The sequence below is a fragment of the Actinia tenebrosa genome, unplaced genomic scaffold (genome assembly GCF_029948245.1).
Source record: "Actinia tenebrosa isolate PJP-AT-01 unplaced genomic scaffold, QUT_ActTen_1.0 PGA_scaffold15__27_contigs__length_11533743, whole genome shotgun sequence".
Lineage (NCBI taxonomy): Eukaryota > Metazoa > Cnidaria > Anthozoa > Actiniaria > Actiniidae > Actinia > Actinia tenebrosa.
In genome coordinates, this window is record NW_028292575.1 from 10,968,544 (window position 1) to 10,988,391 (window position 19,848).

A 19,848-nucleotide genomic window follows, 5' to 3' on the forward strand; every position below is an offset into this window, starting at 1 on the left:
ACTTCCGGTTTCAAAGTGAGAGACTGAGCACTAGGAGGAACCAAGATGGCGGACGGCATGACTTCTTGTGTTACACAGATTAGAATCTAGATTTTTTACAATTATTTTAAGTTTTTAGGCCTATTTTTGGAATCAGTCATGTATTTGATTTTCCCAACGCATTGTATGGCATGTCCAAATGGTCTGATGGTAGGAATGAAGGACGAGAAGAAAGATATTCTATGTGTTGTTGCTGTTGTCAATGCCACAAAAGCCGTGCCGTTGAAGTCTAAAGACTTATCAGTTATTGGCTTATGGTATCGTTCTGATAGTATTACAGAAGAAAGAAGACTAGAAGAACCAACCAGTCTAGTTCTCTTCTTGCGTCGTGGAGAAAGACGCCCTATGATTTTATCACGCAGTGAAGAAGCTATCATAATCTTGTACGACCAACCTTCAACATCTCTAATTACTATCCATCCCTTGAACTTAAGGAGTAACGCCAGTCAAGACGAAGATAACTTAGCAGGGCAGTCTAAAGATCAAGCACTTCTGCCTTTACCAGACAACAACACAGACTCTTGCATTGAGGAAATTATTAATTATATAAACATGATTCCAGATCCTGAAATCCAATCTTCCATTCAGACAACGAGGAATCATCTTATTCAGGATTTTTTATCAATATTTTTATACTGGCTTTTGTTATTACCAAACTTCTTATTTGGCTTCATTGCTTCTATTTCAAGGTTTTTATTGTTAACTATGAGTCATGCGATTTTTAAATCAAAAGTTGCAAGGTTCTTGTCGCTTTCGGTGTTATTCAAGCAGTTTTCATTACGTCTGAAACAAATTGCTACAGTAGACAAACAAATGATACCACAAGCTTCAAGCTACATGATCCATGATAAACAAGAGCCCAAGAACCTCAAAAAATATTTGCATGAGAAGCAACGGACATTTATTATCAAAGGAAATTTGATAACTATCATTGTGTTAGACGTTATACTAGGAGTAGTAATAGTTATGTGGCTTACTTCAACCAATATTGTAGCAGATATGGCAAGTTATTTACTAGAGAGTACAGAAAATGGTGCTCAATTGCTCACTCAGCTGATCCAATGGCTCATGGGTGTACCAGCTGGGCTTAAACTGGACAAAACCCTTACAAGCTTTCTTGGCAAGTTCTTTTTGTACCACATATATCTATGGCAAATATACCTTAAGATCATCCAGCCATACCTACAAACACTTCTGTGGACATGTATTTTATCAGGTTGTCTGGGGATGACTTTTCTTATTTCTTTAGCATCTGATGTTTTGTCTCTTCTTACTCTTCACATTTACTGTTTTTATGTGTATGCTGCAAGACTGTACAGTCTACAGGTCTATACTCTGTTATCACTTGCAAGACTTTTCACAGGTACTGTCAGTGATAGATAGAAAGATATACAGTTTGCTAGTCATGCAACACAAGTTGCAGAACCTTCTGTAATGTTTTCTGCTTGAGTTGCTTATGTTTCTACCACCTCTATGACTCCTAGGAATCAAAGTTTTTTTGGCTTTTATCAATCAAACATTTGTGAACTCAGAAATTACAGTATAAGTTTGATGGACGGATGTCACACGTGTTGTATCTGGGGTTGACTGTTTTAAATGAATCTTTTTTTACCTTTTGACACATTGGAGTACAAACACTTCAAGGCTACAAACCTAAATAATACTAAATAGTGCTAAATTATGCTAATTCTATTGTTTAATTAGTGCTTTTTAAAGCTAAATAATGCAAAGTATTGCACACTTTTAGTGTTCATTCACTGATAGAAGTTTGTCATTAAATTTGCAGCAACATTTAAAGACATTTTGCAGAAGTGTGTCTAAATTATTATGCTATTAATTTAAACTATCAAAAACTACTTGTATTTATTAATGAACATTTCTTTATCTTTACAGGCAAAAAATGGAATATACTACGAAGCAGAGTCGACAGTCTTCCTCATGATGTAGACCGCCTGTTTGTTGGTACACTACTCTTTACTGTCCTGCTCTTTCTTCTCCCTACAACTGCCCTGTTTTATGTGGTATTTACATCACTAAGGCTTCTGGTGTATGTTATCAAGTACCTCTTGTCCTGTGCTACACATCTTATGAATAAGATACCTTTGTTTGGTTTGTTGTTGCTGTTTTTTCAGCCCAGTCTCCTACCAGGTATTATTTCATAGCTTAGACAGTACATATGCTCTGATTGGTCAAGAACTGTGCCGTAATAGTGGTCGCTGAAACTAACTGTACATGTGCAGCCAACCTTGCAAATAAGTGTATTATTACAGCATTGAAAACTACAATGGATGTTTCTTTCTGTATAATCATTCATACTTTCATGTTTACATTACTTCCTGTGTTCTGTATTTCTAAATAGCTCATGGAGAAACCTTTTATATTTGTTCAATAAAAATACCATATATGTTTTCTCCCTGAAGCAGTTTATTTGCTATATATTGACTCCATCACATAATATATCTTATGCAGAAAGACCAAAAATAAAAAAGTACACTTATTTCTGATTCTAATTAATATTTTTTACAATTTTTATAATCATAGGAGGACTGCAACTTGAGATCCTTGAGAACTTCTCTGACCAACCACAACCACCTACAGACTTTGTGCAACCCTCCCCTCCCCTCCCTTCACCAGTCTCAGTCTTGTACCTCAAGCTCACCAACAAGCCATTGTTCATTGCCCAGTTGAGGGACTGGTCAATAGATGCTGAACATGAAACAGATGATGTACAAGATACCTGGGGTACGTTTGTGGGAAAGCTGTTACGAGGGCACTTGGTGTATCCTTGGATTAACAGAAATTAAACATGGACTGGGTAGCTTGTGTCATAGACTGTAAAAGTACTAAAATGCAAATAGATGCCTGTCCCCTCCCTCCAGAAATGTGTAGTTACAGAAATTATTCATACCTCCCCCATGGAGGAATTTTTTCTAAGACCCTACCTACCTCTGGAAATTCCAATTTTCTTCCACACAAACTCTTTAATTTTGTTCTTTCTCTAATACCCCACCCCTTGGAAATTCCAAATTCCTCTGTGGGCTGGGGTATGGATAATTTCTGGAACTACACAATGGCAACAACAAGACATCCTGTGTTTGTCTAGCAAAGAGTAACATAGCAAAAGATAGCATAAAATAGCATAGCAAAGGGTAGGATTGAATAGCATAGTGAAGTATAGCATAGCATAGGGTAGCATAACAAAGTATAGCATAGCAAGAGGCAGCATAACATAGCGAAGGGAGTATTGCATAGCTTGGTATACAGTAGTGTAGCATAGGGTAGTATGGCATAGCATAGCAAAGGATAGCAGTGCATAGCATGGTTTACAGAAGTATAGCATAGGGTAGTATGGCATAGCATAGTAAAGGATAGCAGTGCATAGCATGGTTTACAGAAGTGTAGCATAGGGTAGTATGGCAAACATAACATAACAAAGCAATTGGTAGGATCGCATAACACAACTATGGAGAAAAACATTGTTTGAAGCCCCTCTGGCATAAAAAAAATACAGATTAAAAATATCTATATCTACGAAAATAAAGAACGTATTTTGATTGTTCAGTATTTTTTAGCAGAGTATACAGCGAATGTGTTCTTGGAATACCATCCATTACTGGTTCCTCCCCATCCCATGTGCAAGTAGAATGAACCTTGAACTTTGACCTTGGTGCGACAGATTGAGAAGAAGCATCTTCGGTACTTCTGTTGCTTTTCCTTGTAGCGGGTTGCAACGGCATAATGCATACTGAATCCCTTGGTCCAGAACCCAAGAATAACCGGGTACCGTTCTTTTAACCAACTTTCCGCACTCTTCTTAAAAGCGGGGTACGTAATACCTAAGAATGATAATGGCCCGTAACGACCTACAACCCGCCCTTTAATCCCTCTCGCCCTATACCAGTCGGAGATCTTCTTCATGTTCTTTGGGGTCGTTGCTCCTCCACCAAACAAGCAGAACGTACCAAGTTTAGACCGGATGCCTTCGATGTACTTAAAGGACAACTGACCCTCCAAAATGACCCATTTTTAAGAGGAACTACATCATTTGAGAAGTCCAAAAATCCAGTTTTTAAAGGGGATAGAGCATCCATTTTTCTAAAACAATTTTTTGAAAACATCGCATATATCGCTCTGGTGGCCGCCATCTTGCGCTTTTATCGCGGGCTCAGAAAAATAGCGTAATGACGTCACAACGTCACAAGAGTTCAAGCTTCCAGTTGTTTGCCTGACTTCTTCCTCAGTTTCTTATACGTTTTACTCAATATTTTGCGAAAAAATACAACTTGGTCATCAAATTAAAGGCATGTCAGAATCTAATTCTTCTTCCGAAGGCTCGGACAGCTCGGGAGACGATTTCGCTCAAGAATTTTTCGGAATGGACGACGAATTTGGTTTACGGCCATATCAGTTTGAACCAGAAATAGAAATCTCCTCAGATGAAGAGTTCAGAGAAGGATCTGACAGTGACATTATTGAAGACGATGAACAAGAGAACAATCGACTTACAAATTCAGATTGGTAAGTCGTACTTCTGTCTTATCACAAAACTGAACTACATATCCATTTTATATAAAATCGTATCTTGCCACTCGTGTTCTTGCAATCTGTTCTTTAGATATTGGTATGCATGAATCCAGTTTGCAACCAAAAGCAATACCAACTTTCACAATTTTAATTAAAAACATGTTTAAAAACATCGCTTGATAGTCAATAAGTTATATACTGCAGGATATAGATACAGGGATATAGTTGTGTCACAAGTTGTGTATGTATATTCTCACTTGGGACAATCGTTGATAATGTTCAAAGATACTAAGAATTGTTTTATTTCTGTTAAATAGGTGTACCTGTGGTAGCTGCCAAATTATGGATTCAATATCTGAATGCATTTGTTGCCAAGAAATCGAAAAAGTGGTTGCAACATGCCAGTTTGTTGTTGAAGATGGAGATGCTGATGAACCACCACCATGCATTACTCAACATCCTGGATTCTTACCTGTTTGTGCCAATAAGTATGTTCTTCGAACCGCATGGGCTCAGTACAAACAGCAGTACAGTAATGCGTATGAAGGCCCAGAGCACAAGCAGTACAGACACATTGCATATAGGCAACTAGCAAGATGGTGCTGGGGAGTTCTTGGAAAGGAAGTTCAGGTTGTTCTGCCCTCTTGTGCTGTCATGTGCATCAGAGCACACTTCCCTCCCCCTGGACTAGAGGAGGACTTTGAATTTGAAGGTTTTCACTATGCAGATGATTAGCTTGGCCTAAAGTTACATGGAGTTATTATATACATTTTATTTATTCCTTACTTCATTTCATATACACAGAGTGGATTTTTTTCTATCAGGATTTCTGAATTGATAAATTGAAAAGGAAAACATGGAAAGGCTGAGACCAAAATGTATAAGAGTAGTCATGAATTTATTTTTAGATGAAGTACATATAGAAAGTTGTTTATATAAATGTTTTGTAGGTTTTGCATATTTTATTATTTAAAAACAACTACACCTAGACAAAATATCCAGCTGAATAGAGAACCTAGTGTACAAAGCACTAGTGGACAAAATCATGAGCTAACCAAGCAAATTTTGCAGTTATACTAGACATGGATAACCAATATTTCCTGGGCACCAATTTGTCTGAAAACAAGGCTAGTCAGTATTGTTTATAAAGCATTTGCCTTGAAGTAGCATGCTATAATGGATTCAAAAATTGTGCTAAATGAAAAAAATATTCTCTTGGTGATAGAATCCCACCCCATCTTAGAATCTTGGTACTGACTAGTCTCATTGTCAGACAAATTGGCACTAGGAAATCTTGGCATCCAGGCTTGTCAGCCATTTATGGTTCATATTTTTTTTTTCCAGGCAAATAGGCCCTTTGCAGCTCAGTAATCATGCACTGATTAATTCACTGAGCAAATGAATGAACATCTTGATTCCCATGAGTGAAAGCGAAAGTCACTATTCAGCTGGAATTTTTTCTATACTACATTCATACTGGGAGAGACCCCATATATAATGGAGCGTAGATAGTTAAAGAAAAGACCTCTTTTAAGATTTCATTTAAAAGTCAATTCGTTTCCTAAGTGGTAATGATATTTTAATAAAATTTTCATCTGAACATCTAAAAACTGCAAACTTATCTACCACTTTAATCAGGTCCCCTTCACATTAATTACATATTTTGTTTATAGCAGTTTTACTTGGGTCTGTCATGTACCTTCCCATTTGTAGAAGCATTGTAATTATTACCAGTAATGAACACAGCTGTTCAAAGATGAGGGGGATTGGGACGACAGGCTTACTTGACAGTTCTTTCAAAACAGCTATTCACTAGAGTACAATCACTAAAAGAGTGCCAATGATGCTTTGCATTATTTTCTACTAAATAGTGTTAATTAAAAATAGGAAATGGTTAGAATTAGCATCACTTAACACTACACATTTTAGTGTTTGTAGTCTCTACTACATTCCATTTAAATTAATTACCTAGAAAATCTTGACCGGTGTCGTTCAATCAATTCCTGTTTGTCTGGGGCAGGAACACTAGCAATGTTTCTTGGTAATTCGACCTCTTCAATTGGGTCAACCCCTGCAGCCTCCATGCCACCCTCACAAATTTCAAGTACTTTCAGTTGTAGCTCAGGGAGGAAAGCATAGCTTTTTCTTTGTAAGACTGGCTTAACAACCCAGCGCTTGTGCATCTTAGGGAAGCACTTGCGATAACGAGCTTCTCCACTCCTTGGGCCTTTTTGAACAATTGCGGGTTAGGGGAGGATGGGCACACTTTTTGAATACCTCTGCATCCTTCCAGGAATGCTTGTTCACGCAATGGTGAACAACAGATTTCCACTTCTCTCTCAAAAGTTGTACATCCCCATTACATGTAGCAGCACACCACCAAAGATGGTTTGAAATGGATTGTATCCAGGGTGCCAGCTCTTGGTTTTTCTTCAATTTTGCTTTCTTGTTCAGCTTTTTTACGATTGACTTGGAAAGATGCCACACATCATACTGGTGTTTGATGTGGCTAAAATCTTTTGCCATAGTGCTGGTGATGGATGTGTGTCTGTCAGTTGTGATACATTTTATACTGACCATGTCTTCTAAAGTGTTCAAACACCTTAGAAACCCCTCTTTCTCCATAGCATTGGAGCTGGTTACTTCAGAGACTTGAACAATGCTGAAAGGTGGCAATTTTCCCTGTGCTTGTCTCCATCATAGTATATGTGCCATATTTAGCACTATGGCCAGGACTGTCACTTCGGCCATCACCATTGAGATTTACTATGTCCTTATTTGACAGCTCTTCAATTACAGCAGCCTCCTCTCTCTTCCAAGCATCATTAACAACAGGAAATAGGTAACGTTCCTGATGTCTGTAAAAGACCCTCTCACTCAGAAATTTTAGGCCAAGACAGGATGCAAAGTTTTGAAGTCTGGTAAAAGTATTACCAGTAAATAATATTGATGAGGAAATCAACAAGTTCCCAATAGCTAAGCGATTTAACATTGGCTGTGAGTACCATGTCAAAGCATGATGTTTCATACATGTAGTTGTCACAATAAGTAGGCTGCCTTGACATACAAAGTTGACATCAGCGACAGGTGCTCCACAGCTTCTACAAAACTTGAATAACTGCTGCAAACAAGAGTTAAATACCAAATATTTAGGTTCTTTGATATGGTTTTCAAGAGTTTTATTGCAGTCTTTGTTTTCTGGCTCTAATTCACTGTCCGTTGTTGAAACTGTCTCTTGCGATGAAACAATGAAACCATCATCATCGTCACTTAGTGGGAGTCCCTCTTCCTCTGAAAATGAAGACTTTTCTGACTTTTGTGGAGACACTGTTGGCATTGACTTTACTGGTGAGGGGTGATAGCTAGTACTGTAGCTGTGGTCGTGGAAGCTCACACTGAGTATTTCATCTCTACTGATGTTTGGTGAAGGGGAGGGATTGTAAACTGTTGTTGTGTCGGCATCTTTATAGTATCCAGGCTCTGTCTGTGAGTTGATGCAGTGGATGTTACAACATATCTACAACCAAGGCAACACTGAACACCAATCTCCTTACAAAGTGGTTCAGGAGAGAACTCTGGTGTTTCCATACTTGGTGGATCTTCACACGAGGGATTTATTGTGGCACATAGCTGCTCCACATTCTTTGAAAATACAAAAATAAACAATGTTTTCAACAATACTATAAACCATTCTTCGAGGCCTACTTTACCTTAAATAATACAAAATAAACATATTAACCAACAATGCTATAAATTATTCTTCCGTGGTCATTTATCCAAGCAAATTTGGAATATTACGGCAACATTGTTATGGTTTACGAATAAATATCAAATGTAAACTAAACACGTGCAAATAACCATTTTGAAAATTTCAAGTATCGATCAAATATTACTAGCTATACTTATGATTTTAAGCAACATTTCATCTATGAAAGCATAAATAGCTAATGATTGATGACTCGCTTCGGTATGCATTAATAAGTCTTTTTCATGAGTGATTATTTCGAAAAACAATGTAAACTATGTTATGTATAAATGACATGTTATCTCACCTCTTCGTTTTGTTTGCGTTTGAGCCGGTTCTCTGATGTAGTTCTTCTTTTAGCTGTCTTGCAAAAATTGAATACTGACGGAACAGCATCGCTCTTTAATCTCCTCTTCCTTTTTATCCCGGTTAACTGCTCCATCAGATCCACTTCAAAGCATGAATCCTCGAAGTGATCGCTGCAAACGTAGCAGTTCTTCAAAGGCGGCAGGTTCTCTCTCTTTATCCGCGCTATCCATGCCTTCTGAAGAGCTATTTTGTTAGGAATTTTGTGGTAGCTAACAGACTCAGTTTTGGAACAATGGTTGGTGCATTCTGGCACACAACAATGGCCCATCTGGATTAAGAAACTTACTCTAACTTAGACTATTAAAAGATCGACTAGCACTCGAAATATACAAACTCAACAAGTTTGGAATGCAAGCTTCACGTTGTGACGTCACGGCATTAATGCGGTAATTTATTGCGGGCTCAAATATGGCGCTCTTCTATTGCTATTTTTCGCGAATTGATTATTTCTTTTCGGCGACATAGAAGCTGTATCAGAGTTCAAAGTTGAATTTATGTGATCTATGTACGTTGTAGTTTTATATGAAAAACGGCAATTTTTGGGGTCAGTTGTCCTTTAATCACGTTTGAATTCATGGTTTTTGGAGCAGTGCAGTTATTGGCAGTCCCATCGCTACACTCCCAGAAGTTTTTACTGTAATTTGATGAAGGATTGTAGTGCGCAAGACGATCGTAATACGCAAGAATCTGAGCCCAAGCAACCGGTCCACAACCACTTTCACAACCACAGCATTTATGCTGATTGTAATCCGGAAAGAGATCCTCCCGATCGATTGACCATTCCCTTCTCTGGCTCCGACGAGGTTGACGATGTGAGCTCAAGTCCACAGAAAAATACTTCAAAACTTGTTGGCCTTTTTTGGTTTCAATCTTGACATAAAATGAAACTTCATGGTTGCGCAATACTTGGCGAACGAATTTTTTGTCTTCTCGAATCTCAATCTTGATGAAGGCGATGCCGTTTTTAAGTTTGTGAATGAGCTCTGATTTCACTCCCATTTGTCCATGCTCGCAAGCTTTGACTAGAATTTGACAAAGTTGGTTTTGTCGTTGATGTCCAATGGCATGGATGGTGACATTGCTGAAGTCACGTTCCAGAGGTACTATCGCAGTTGATCCAGGCGAGATTAACTCCGCATCGTAGAGAACTGTCCGTGGGTCTTGTTTTGACGATACTCGTCGTGATGTCCACAATTCGTCCTTCACTGACGCTGCAATATTTTTCCAGGCATCTTTGAAGTCACTCAAACGTTTTTGGACCTTTTGGTGAAGGGTTCGCCAGTCTTCAACCTGCATTTTTAGCAAAACGAAAACGAAATTTTTTGCTTCAAAATTATCATATACAGAAAATTCAATTTGCAATGTTCCTTCACTCAGTTCAAAGTTAAACCTGCACTTTTGTTCGTGCAAATAACCTCGCGAAAAACTGTGTAGCCGATAGTGCTCACAAAAGTTTTTTACGGTTCTTCCAAACTGCTCTTGGAATATCAAAAAGCCGCTTGAAAATCTATCCAGTATTTTTCTTAACCTACCTGTGAATCTGCATCCCAGTCGAATGTAGCAGCAACCGCGGTATTCTGCTTGTTTTCGCACATATAAAGTCCCGGTGCTAGCCGATAAAACGTCTTGCATTCCTGTCCAACACGTCCTGCTTGTTTGATAAGGACTTGGCTTGGTGATGGTAGTGGCCCTGATTCCACTTCTCTAATCTCACCCGTCTTCAGCCCAGCTGAGAGAACGCGGAAGTACTCTCCATTCTTGATCTCGTAATAAGCTGTGTAGCTCGAGTCCAAGTCTTTACGGTAAATAAGACGAATGGAATGAGTATCTGTGGTGTTGATGTGTTCTAGGTCATCAACAGTCATCAGGTTCAAGAGCGTTTCCTGTACCTCGTACGGGAGTTGAATTCTTTCCGCTCCAGAGGTTGAAAAACCTGTTATGACTGCATATATAGTGAGAATACTCAAGTACATCTTGACCGTTAAAATATGTGAAGAGAGTTCTTCACGAGAAGATCAGCAAGGACGTACGAATCGAAGAGTAATGAGGAAGACTTAATTCGAGTTTATCAAGCAGCGATTTTAAGGTTAATTCCCTCGTGATATTCGGGTGTGTCTTATAAGACAATGAAGTATATAAGTGGGTCGAGTCGGGGGGGAGTACCAGGAAACACCCATCTGGGGAAGCTAGATGATTAACAACTCAGTAACTGAGAATCCTATATAGTAGTCTTGTATACAAATCATTTTTGGGCTGTGAAGTTTCACCAACCCCCTCCTCATTCCTTTTTCCCGGTACATAGTGAGAGCGCCTTACCTCTAGACCAATCAAAGCTCTCTGCCCCAGTCTCTGATAGACCGAAGGAGTACAAGCCATGACTAGAAAAAATGCTAAAAATCCTAAAGGATTTTCTGGTCCGTATCCCTACGGGGGATGGATCGGCTGAAATAACACGGAAGCAAACATCACACGAAAATGATATGAAAACAGAAGTGAAACAACACTTTCATAATAGTGTTATGGTCACAGTCTAGTTTCATTACACGCTAGTATAGAGAACAATAGAGCTTGTAATTTCTTTTAAATATTTCTATATAAACATCTCTTGGATTTTTCTTTTTCTACATTTCGAAAATAGGTCGTAGTATGACTTTTCTGCTCAAGGGTATTTTGGAATAAAGAATTTGCCTCAAACAGCGAACTAATGTACTATTAATAACACCAAAACTCGACTGTCTTCACACTTAATCACAGCTTAACTATCAAAACTGAAATAATTCTGGGTTATCTAAGTTGAGTTTTCTTAAAGTTTAGTCCAAAGTCGATTCTATTCTTTGATAAACAGTAGTGTTTGCTGCCACTGAAATCCTTCCAGCGATCCTGTCGCTTCATCAACGTTCATTATTTCTTGTTTCTTTCCTTCTTCTTCAAGTCTTCTTTAGCTTTGTATAACATCAACTCAAGACTTGCTTTTGCGTCCTCATGGCTGTCATGGCCAGCCTCTTCATGTGTTAAGGAAGGAGAAGAAAAAAAAGCTGTGGTCAGAAGCGTTCTTGATCGCAAAGATTAACTTGTTGAAGCAGAGCAAAGCTCAAAAGCCTCATACATCACACAGACAGTATCATGGTTGTTTTATCGCAAAGCATTTTGGAAAGCGTCATAATTATCAACGCGCATAATATTTTCATAACATTGTGGATTAGGTGCAAAGCATCATGGTCAACACCAAAGCATTGTCGGTTGTAGAGAAAGCATCATGCTTTTCATCGAAAAGCATTGTGGAACATAAAGGTTGTCAGCGCAAAGCACCATGGTTGTTAGCAATATTGTGGATCGTTGCGCAAAGCATCATGGTCAACACCGCAAAGCACTGTAGATCGTTGCGCAAAGCATCATGGTTGTTATCGCAAACCATTCGTAGATCGTTAGGAGGAACACGGAAATTTCGTCCAAACAGCACAAATTATAATAAAGCTTTTCCTTACCGTCATCTTGTATAATTTGCTTCAAGAACTCAGCAGTTAACGTCCGTAGTGCTCGTTTGTACGGAGGTCCAAGGCGATGAGGGAACACCACTGATGTATCAACTACTTTACTATGGACGAGCTGTAAGGATTTCACATTAGCTGTTAAGTCAGATTTTTACTTTAGCTACTGAAGCATACGATAAACCTACTTTTAAATTTCTGGTATTGATTGCTCGCAAAGCAATACCGAGGCTCGGATTAACTGAATAAGAAATAAATAAAATGATCATTTATCTGGAGTCCAGACTCCAGTATCTGTTTCGATTTGAATAAAAATGACTTATCGGAAAATCGACGGCCCCAAGTAAGATCTCTGGGGGATACCATAATATAATTACCTTAAGCGCCAAAAGATCGCTTTCTAGACTGTGTCCCACTAGAATCGAATCTCGGTGTATTATACTCAATAGTACAGCCTGGACTTCTCTGATGCTGGTCTTGACACCGCGCAGGCATTCCTCCGTAACACCGCTGAACCTAAATACCACATTTTGTCAGGTTTAAATATCAAGGAAGCTGCAAGCCCTTAGCGAGATGGATCATTTTATGAACTGTCAGCAGTAATCACCTACCTAGTGTTGTAATCCAAAACAGGATTGTCCGGTTTGACGAATGTATCATAAATCTTTTCCAGTTTCCAGTCAACCACAGTTGCGCGCGTCAATTCTAATCCAGCAACAGTATAGCACTAAAGAGAAAAATAGAAGCCATTGGTTTAATCATGTATGGTTACTTATGAGGCATTATGGGATACCTCGGGGGAAATAGCGCCTTTCTCATGGTGAGTACATACTGGTACTCTGCGCGTGTACCATCATGGGATAATTTGGAGGAAATGGCGGCTCATAGACTTCGAAACCTATTGACGAGTTGCGCATTAATCAAGCCTATTCACATGATATCAATCACGATATCAAAGAGCTGAAAAGAATTTAAAAGAAGCAGAGAGATAAAAGGTAAGTACTCCAGCATGTGTCTACTGCTGATAGTGCATATAATCTAGGATGAATAGAATCAGTGATGACCAGTATTTTGGAAGGTTTAACTTACCATCTCACAATCAACGGCAAATACTTTCTTTTGGTTTCCTGCTAGTGGACTGACTATAGTCGTCATGAAACCTTCAGTTGCATCCTTACCCTCACTCACGTGAACCTGTGGCACAAAAAAAAAAAGTTTTATGTACACGTTAGCGTTACTAAAGAGATGCCACAGGTAGTCCAACCAGTCATTTAACAATCATATTCTTAACCAATCAGCTAGAGTAAAATGCGCCATCCGATCACAGCGCTTGATTAGACACAACAAGATATGAATAGGGGCCGCAAATAGAGTGTGGAGCTGGTTGGTATAGAAGACTAAGGTACTGTGGGCAGAAGGGGATAGGTTAGGTGGGAGGTGAAGGAGTGCTAGAGCGTGTGCCCTATATTTACTGATGTACGAAAAAATGCCCTATTTATGCATGCAGGTAATGTAATTATGGCTTGCCTTGCCCACAGCACATCCAGGAGTCGAACCATCGCCACCACAACACGAGTAGGTAGTGGTAACCTCACCAGCAACTAAAATAATAATAATACATTAATATTAATGTAATGATAATAATAATTTAAATAATGAGTGGTATGAGATCAACAGCGTTTATGTTTTTACTTCTTCTCTTCAGTAGCCGTCCAACATGGTAGACACATTCCTCTGGCCTGAAATAAGTGCCATCTTCAAGGACTGTGTACGGTGTGCCGCAACGACAACAGATACGACGGTTAGCTGTGAAACAATAAGAAAAATAACGTGAAATAGTATGAGATGAGATGAATGGGATGAGATGGACGAAATGAGATGGATGGGATGAGATGGATGGGACAACAATGGAAACACCAATGGAGGTATAGGATGGATAAGATGGGCAATGCAATGGAAGGAGAATGAAACACATAAAATGTTGGTTGAAATGCAATGAGATCGGCAGAAGTTGAGGCCTAAGATGGAACATTTTATCATAGTTAATCTATGAACTATAATTCTATCAGTCCTTTAGTACAGAATTTTGCATCCTTTTGAACATAAAATGAAGAGACGACTCTTCATCTAGAGCATTTTCCCACAAGTCAATCCTCAGAAACAACACTTACGATCTTTACTTGGAGTCGTTTTAGGTTTTCTCGATTTAAAGGTTACTTTTCCAGGCGTTGTTAGCGAAGAGCGTGGAAAACCATTTTCTACGAGTTCTTCTTCAGTAAGAATGTAGGGAAAAAGCAAATTGTAGAACATCTCCTCTGAAAACATAATGTAAACCGTCAGAAACTGAAACACGAAACGATAAACAATCAAAGGAACAAACGGTCTACAGGCAGGCAAAACAAAAGAAGGATATAACGAATGGAAGGAGTAATGAATGCACCCTCGCAAGCACAAAAAAAAAAACAAAAAACAAACAAAAGGAAGAGAAAAGTTGACAATATAAATGAAGCAACTGACCTATTAACTTATGGAAAGAAGAAACGATTGAAAAGAGACAGACGAATGGATATAGCAACAAACTAACGCACGCATGCATAGAAACTAGGGCGGGAAAAAATAGAAAATGAGCGAGAGAATGAATGGAATAAAAACCTCAATATTCAATAAGCATATAAAGAAATTAATATTTTTTTAATAAAGGATTATTTCAATTTTCAATCAAAAATAAAATTATAATCAGAGTATGTACCTGTAAGGTGGTCTACATCAATCTTCTTTGGACTTTGACTATCAATAGCTGTTGCTGATACACGACGTGTAGATACTGTAGCAGTAGCTGTATTCGGCTGTGTTGATTCTGGTTGATGCTCAGGTGTTGGTTGACTGCGCAGATTCTTGATTGCATTAATACACAGGTTTAGATACATGTGTCTTCTAGTACTGCGGTTATACAAGCCCCTTTCTTCTTCCACTGCCTGTAGCAAATTATTAATAATAATAATGATTAGCATCATTGTTATCACCATCATCATCATCATTATCACCATCATCACCATCAACATCATTGTCATCGTCATCCATGATTGTTATAATTGTCATCATCATCTTCTTCGCTATCATTATCATTGTCATCCATGGTTGTCATAATTGTCATCATCATCATCTTCACCATCATTATCATTGTCATTCTTATTTTCATCGTCATTATTATCGTTGTCATCCTCATTTTTATCGACATCATTATCAACATCAACATCATTGTCGTGGTCACCAAGATCATCATTATCATCCCTATATCATCATTATCCCCATGACCATCATCATCTTCATCACCATCATCATCATGACCAACAAAAATTTTATTCCATGAGTATTATCCACACTCTTGGTCTAACCTTGTCAAATGCTTCTTGCTCCAAGGCACTCAGTCTGAGGTGTTCATCGACAATCTTATCCAGGTATCTCTGACGGAAACTCTGTGGTACTTTAGCGCCATATTCAATAGGTATCCGAGGGCGTGGTAGGGAGCTCTGACTGGCAGGCCTTGGTTGATGAGCTACTCTTTTCTTGCCCTGAAGTAGGTTGTACTCTTTTGACTAAAACAAGTGGAAAATATGAAATCATATCAGAAAAAAGAGGGGGATTGGAATTTCCAATGGGTGGGGAGGGTCTGAGGAGGGTATTTGGAGATGGGTGATGTACAACATAATTTTTTTATGTAGGGGTAAGGATGCTTGCTGGAATACTGTCCAGAATATTGTACATGCTAAGTAGTGCAGTGCAAGTTCCCACAAACCTGGTCTTGTGTGGAGGATGCACTAGAGGAGCTTGCTGTTGTCTTGGGAACTCTTCGAATAGGATTGATGTTACTTGATTTTCTTTGCACTAACTGAAAATGTTCAGTAACGAAAAAATAGAATAAATGAAATGAAAAATGATATCATGAATTAAATAGCAATAACTACCGCAGCAACAAGCAGCAGCAACAACACCAACTACGACAACAGCAACATAAGCAGCAGTAGCAGCAATAACATCAGCAACAGCAGCAACAGCAACAGCAGCAAAAGCAGCAGCACTGACAGCAAGAACAGAAATAACAGCAGCAGCAACAGAAATAGCAGCAGCAACAGCAACAGCAACAACAGCAGCAACAACAACTGCAGCAGCAACAGCAGCACCAGCAACTACAGCAATAGTAACAGCAACAGCAACAACAGCAGCAGCAACAGCAACAACAGCAACAGCAACAGCAAAAACAGCAACAGCAAATGCAACGAATAAAAAATTATAAAAATGGTTAGTCTAAGATAAAATGCCACTCACATAACTAGCAGTATGTGCAACTCTTTGTTTCTTGCCCAATCCTGGTAAATCAACAGCTTTCTGCTGCATCTCCTTTTCTGGGGTAGAACTGGTAGATGGCATCCTAGATGACCGTGATGAAGATTCTTTAACCTTTTTTGTGTTTGACGAAGGATTTCGTAGATCCCTTTGAGGGTCATAATTGTCAAATATCTCCCTCAGCATCTCTGTACTGCTGTCTACAGGATCAGTGTCTGACTCGGAACCACTCAGACTATCGCTGCTAAATCTTACTTCATCGTCACTCTCAAATAATGATGTTGTCAAGGGAACAGATGTGTCCTTAGTTATGTTATCATGTACTTTTGATTTCCTGGAATAAATTTTTTCCTTTGATTCATTTTGTTTTAATTTTTGTTTCATGGACCGTTTACTATCTGAATTTCTTCGCAATGTTTTAAGCTGCGATTGACAATTCTGGGCTTTTCTCTCCTCTTTTGAAGGTTCTTTTTTGCTTTTTGTTTTCTCTTTTGAGTATGTTTTGCTCAACTTCACTTTCTTAGGAGAGCTAAAAAAATCAAGGTCCACGACTTTAAGTTCTGGATTTGTTTTTTGCTTTTGTTTCAAAGTTGAGTGTTTCCTGTCACAATTATCCCTCTTGTTAGAAGTAGGAATATGTGTTTTTTCTGTTTTACTCGCGTCTTTAGAATCAGAAGATGAACCCTTTCTCTCAAGCTTAGCTGAATCCTCATGTGAATTTTGCTTTTTTATCTTTGCTTTTTTCATCTCCATATTATTAATATTGGATGACTTTCTTTTCTTTCCTAAAACTGTAGATTCGATTTTCTGGTCTTTTGATTTTCCATCTGGTGGAGTTTCTCTAGAAACATCCTCAATGCCTTTCCATGATGAATCCATTGAGATTTTTTTAGCATCAACTTTAACCAATTTCTCCAATTCATTGTCAGTAATCTTGAGTTCTCTGTCCTTGCTTACAGATATTTCATCAATACCACTACATTTTGCAGATTTATTGCTGTCTGTTGAAATATTGATATCTTGACATTCCTCACTCTGTAAATCCCTTGCTATCTCTTCTCCTTTATTTTCAATTTTATTATTGCTATCCTCCTTCGTTGCTTGGTCATTTTTTTCAGTACTTACTAATGATTGATTTTTAGATAAACGTTTTGAATCTTTAGGATTATTGCTCGCAGAACAACTTAATACTTTTGCATTATTATGAATCAATAAACTTTCCGATGCCTCATTCACAGCTTGTTCAATCTTCTCTAAAGAATCTAGAAATGAAGGAATTTTCTTTGAATTCCGAGGTAAATCTTTTTTCTCACTTTCTTCTTTAGAACTTGGTAATTCCTTGGACTGTGGTGGTTCATCTGCATCTTTTATATTTGTGAGTGAATTTGTATTAGTTTTTGTTGCGTTGTTCTGTGCTTGAACAATGGGTTTAGGATCAGGGGAAGATTTTGTGACTGACTCTTCATTGGTGGACCTTTTTAGAGATTTCGATGAAGAAGTCCCTGAAAGAGAAATGATTTACATTTGATGTTAAGTCCAAGAATCGAACATAAGACTACAGAGTTGAGCCACCCTCAACTACTCCACCCTTGCAAATTCTACCATACCTTCAGTTCCACACTTAGTTCCTGTAGTATTAACTTTAGATTTCAAGCAACTTTTAACTACTGCATTCTTAGTCGTACTCCCATGGCCTAAAAAAAGGGTTAAAAGAAAAACATCAAAATTGGTTCACTTGTAACACTTAAACAGATTTCAAATAACACACATATGGGATTGATCACTAGCACAACCCTTCATCTTTTGGCGTACAACGATCAAATTTATATTTTTAATAAATACTACCAAGTACGAAAAAACACCTTCACAATCAGTGTTTCCATAACAGTCTCAAAACAGAAAAATTTCTTATCAAAAGGCATAAGCCTATGGAATGTCAAGCAAATAGAAAAATTATATGTTATCTAGGAAAAAAATTTCTTACATCCGACAACTAATGAACAATTATTGGATAAGGTTTTGATGATATCAGGAATTATCAATAACGAGGTAAGTGTTATTGGCTGAAGCTGTAATAACATTTGCCAAGACATTGATAATTCCAGATATCATCAAAACTCATTTTAATAAATGTTTTATAGTACATTGTGTAAATAGATTAACTGATATTACAAAGATAGCAACTTTATAATAAACTTTATTTTTTTAACGTTTCAAAATAATATATTAAAAACAACCTACAGATGACTGCTATCTGCTGACCTATGTTCGTTTTTGCAGATAACTGCCTACAGATAGCCATCGACCGCTGAACAATTGCTGGCGCAGGCTGATAGCTAGAATTAACTGTGGGTTCTTGACCAATGAGAATTCAGATAGTGAAGACGATGTATAATGAACAGGAATATCCTGAAGGGGTGAAATGTTAACTAGAGATTGCTTATATTGTTCTGGGAAAAATGGGATTTTTGTCATTAAAATGGGATTTAGGTCAAAACTGGAATGGGAAAATGTTCTTAAAGAAAGAAGTTTAGGAATTGGACCCTGTGATTTGCAAAAATAATTGGGCGGGAAATAGGATTGGCATCCCTCCTTCAGAACTCTACTAAGAGAAGTAATTTAATAAAAAAAGGAAAGACAGGTTGACATTATAAGAACAATAGATTAAATAATTGATAAACACAAGTACAAATCATCTAGAAAAAACCAACAAAGTAACGTTTAGGACATAACACAGACTTCTATTGATAGCCGAAGAGGGCTGTCTCCTGATTACGGTACTTGATCGTAGATAACAAAACAGTTTTTTTTTTTCAGAACAAGAATCCTAAAATTTATGTAAATAAGAATTAAAGTTTGAAGTTCATCGTATCAATGAGATATGATTTAAAAAATTCTCAATTCAAGCTGTAAAAAAGAGTTTTAATAATACTTATTAAGTTATAAAGTAAAGTTAAGATAATTGACGTGATATTTAATAGAAAGATTATTAGGCTTTTACCAGGTTTTGCGTGTCTGAAGTGGCAGTATGGACGATGACACAAACCATGGACAAAAAAAGGACAATTCACGCTACGAAAATACCCTCCTGACGAGAACATTATCTTTCCTTCAGCCTTGGGCGATAGTTTTCACTATTAAGTGTTCGAGAGTGGAGCATTTTCATGTTTTTTTCTCGGTGTTTTTGTTCATTTTCGTTCAACACAGCGCCATCTTGTTCCAATGAATATACTCGGTAACCAGGTCTTCATCATGGACGAGCGGGAATTATGGAGACCTGTAAACTAATTGGTTTGGGAATAGGATGGGTGGGGTTACCCGTTACCCAGCACCCAGTAC

General features: G+C 38.0%; 5 protein-coding genes across 5 annotated transcripts; 2 read left to right on the forward strand and 3 right to left on the reverse strand.

The window, feature by feature from the left end:
• Positions 1-131: 131 nt before the first annotated feature.
• Positions 132-3,600, forward strand: LOC116290944 (phosphatidylinositol N-acetylglucosaminyltransferase subunit Q). Its single transcript, XM_031698068.2, has 3 exons — positions 132-1,402; positions 1,933-2,187; positions 2,581-3,600. Exons 1-3 carry the CDS (start codon positions 139-141, stop codon positions 2,841-2,843), a joined length of 1,782 nt encoding a protein of 593 aa, XP_031553928.1. The 5' UTR covers positions 132-138; the 3' UTR covers positions 2,844-3,600.
• On the reverse strand, positions 2,286-11,055 carry LOC116290945 (uncharacterized). Its single transcript, XM_089030175.1, has 3 exons — positions 10,210-11,055; positions 9,185-9,967; positions 2,286-4,047 (listed from the first exon to the last, which is right to left on the reverse strand). Exons 1-3 carry the CDS (start codon positions 10,648-10,650, stop codon positions 3,598-3,600), a joined length of 1,674 nt encoding a protein of 557 aa, XP_088886301.1. The 5' UTR covers positions 10,651-11,055; the 3' UTR covers positions 2,286-3,597.
• Positions 4,167-6,173, forward strand: LOC148911086 (uncharacterized). Its single transcript, XM_089030712.1, has 2 exons — positions 4,167-4,557; positions 4,881-6,173. Exons 1-2 carry the CDS (start codon positions 4,343-4,345, stop codon positions 5,296-5,298), a joined length of 633 nt encoding a protein of 210 aa, XP_088886838.1. The 5' UTR covers positions 4,167-4,342; the 3' UTR covers positions 5,299-6,173.
• LOC148911087 (THAP domain-containing protein 2-like) lies at positions 6,121-9,015 on the reverse strand. Its single transcript, XM_089030713.1, has 2 exons — positions 8,616-9,015; positions 6,121-8,205 (listed from the first exon to the last, which is right to left on the reverse strand). The coding sequence occupies exons 1-2, from the start codon at positions 8,943-8,945 to the stop codon at positions 7,954-7,956; spliced, it is 582 nt and encodes a 193-aa protein (XP_088886839.1). The 5' UTR covers positions 8,946-9,015; the 3' UTR covers positions 6,121-7,953.
• Positions 11,056-11,229: 174 nt separating the features above from the next.
• LOC116290941 (uncharacterized) lies at positions 11,230-19,831 on the reverse strand. Its single transcript, XM_031698066.2, has 14 exons — positions 19,511-19,831; positions 18,117-18,203; positions 16,492-18,011; positions 15,962-16,054; positions 15,561-15,761; positions 14,915-15,140; positions 14,337-14,480; positions 13,858-13,971; positions 13,693-13,766; positions 13,255-13,359; positions 12,777-12,892; positions 12,543-12,681; positions 12,163-12,283; positions 11,230-11,679 (listed from the first exon to the last, which is right to left on the reverse strand). Exons 1-14 carry the CDS (start codon positions 19,608-19,610, stop codon positions 11,579-11,581), a joined length of 3,141 nt encoding a protein of 1,046 aa, XP_031553926.1. The 5' UTR covers positions 19,611-19,831; the 3' UTR covers positions 11,230-11,578.
• Positions 19,832-19,848: the final 17 nt, after the last annotated feature.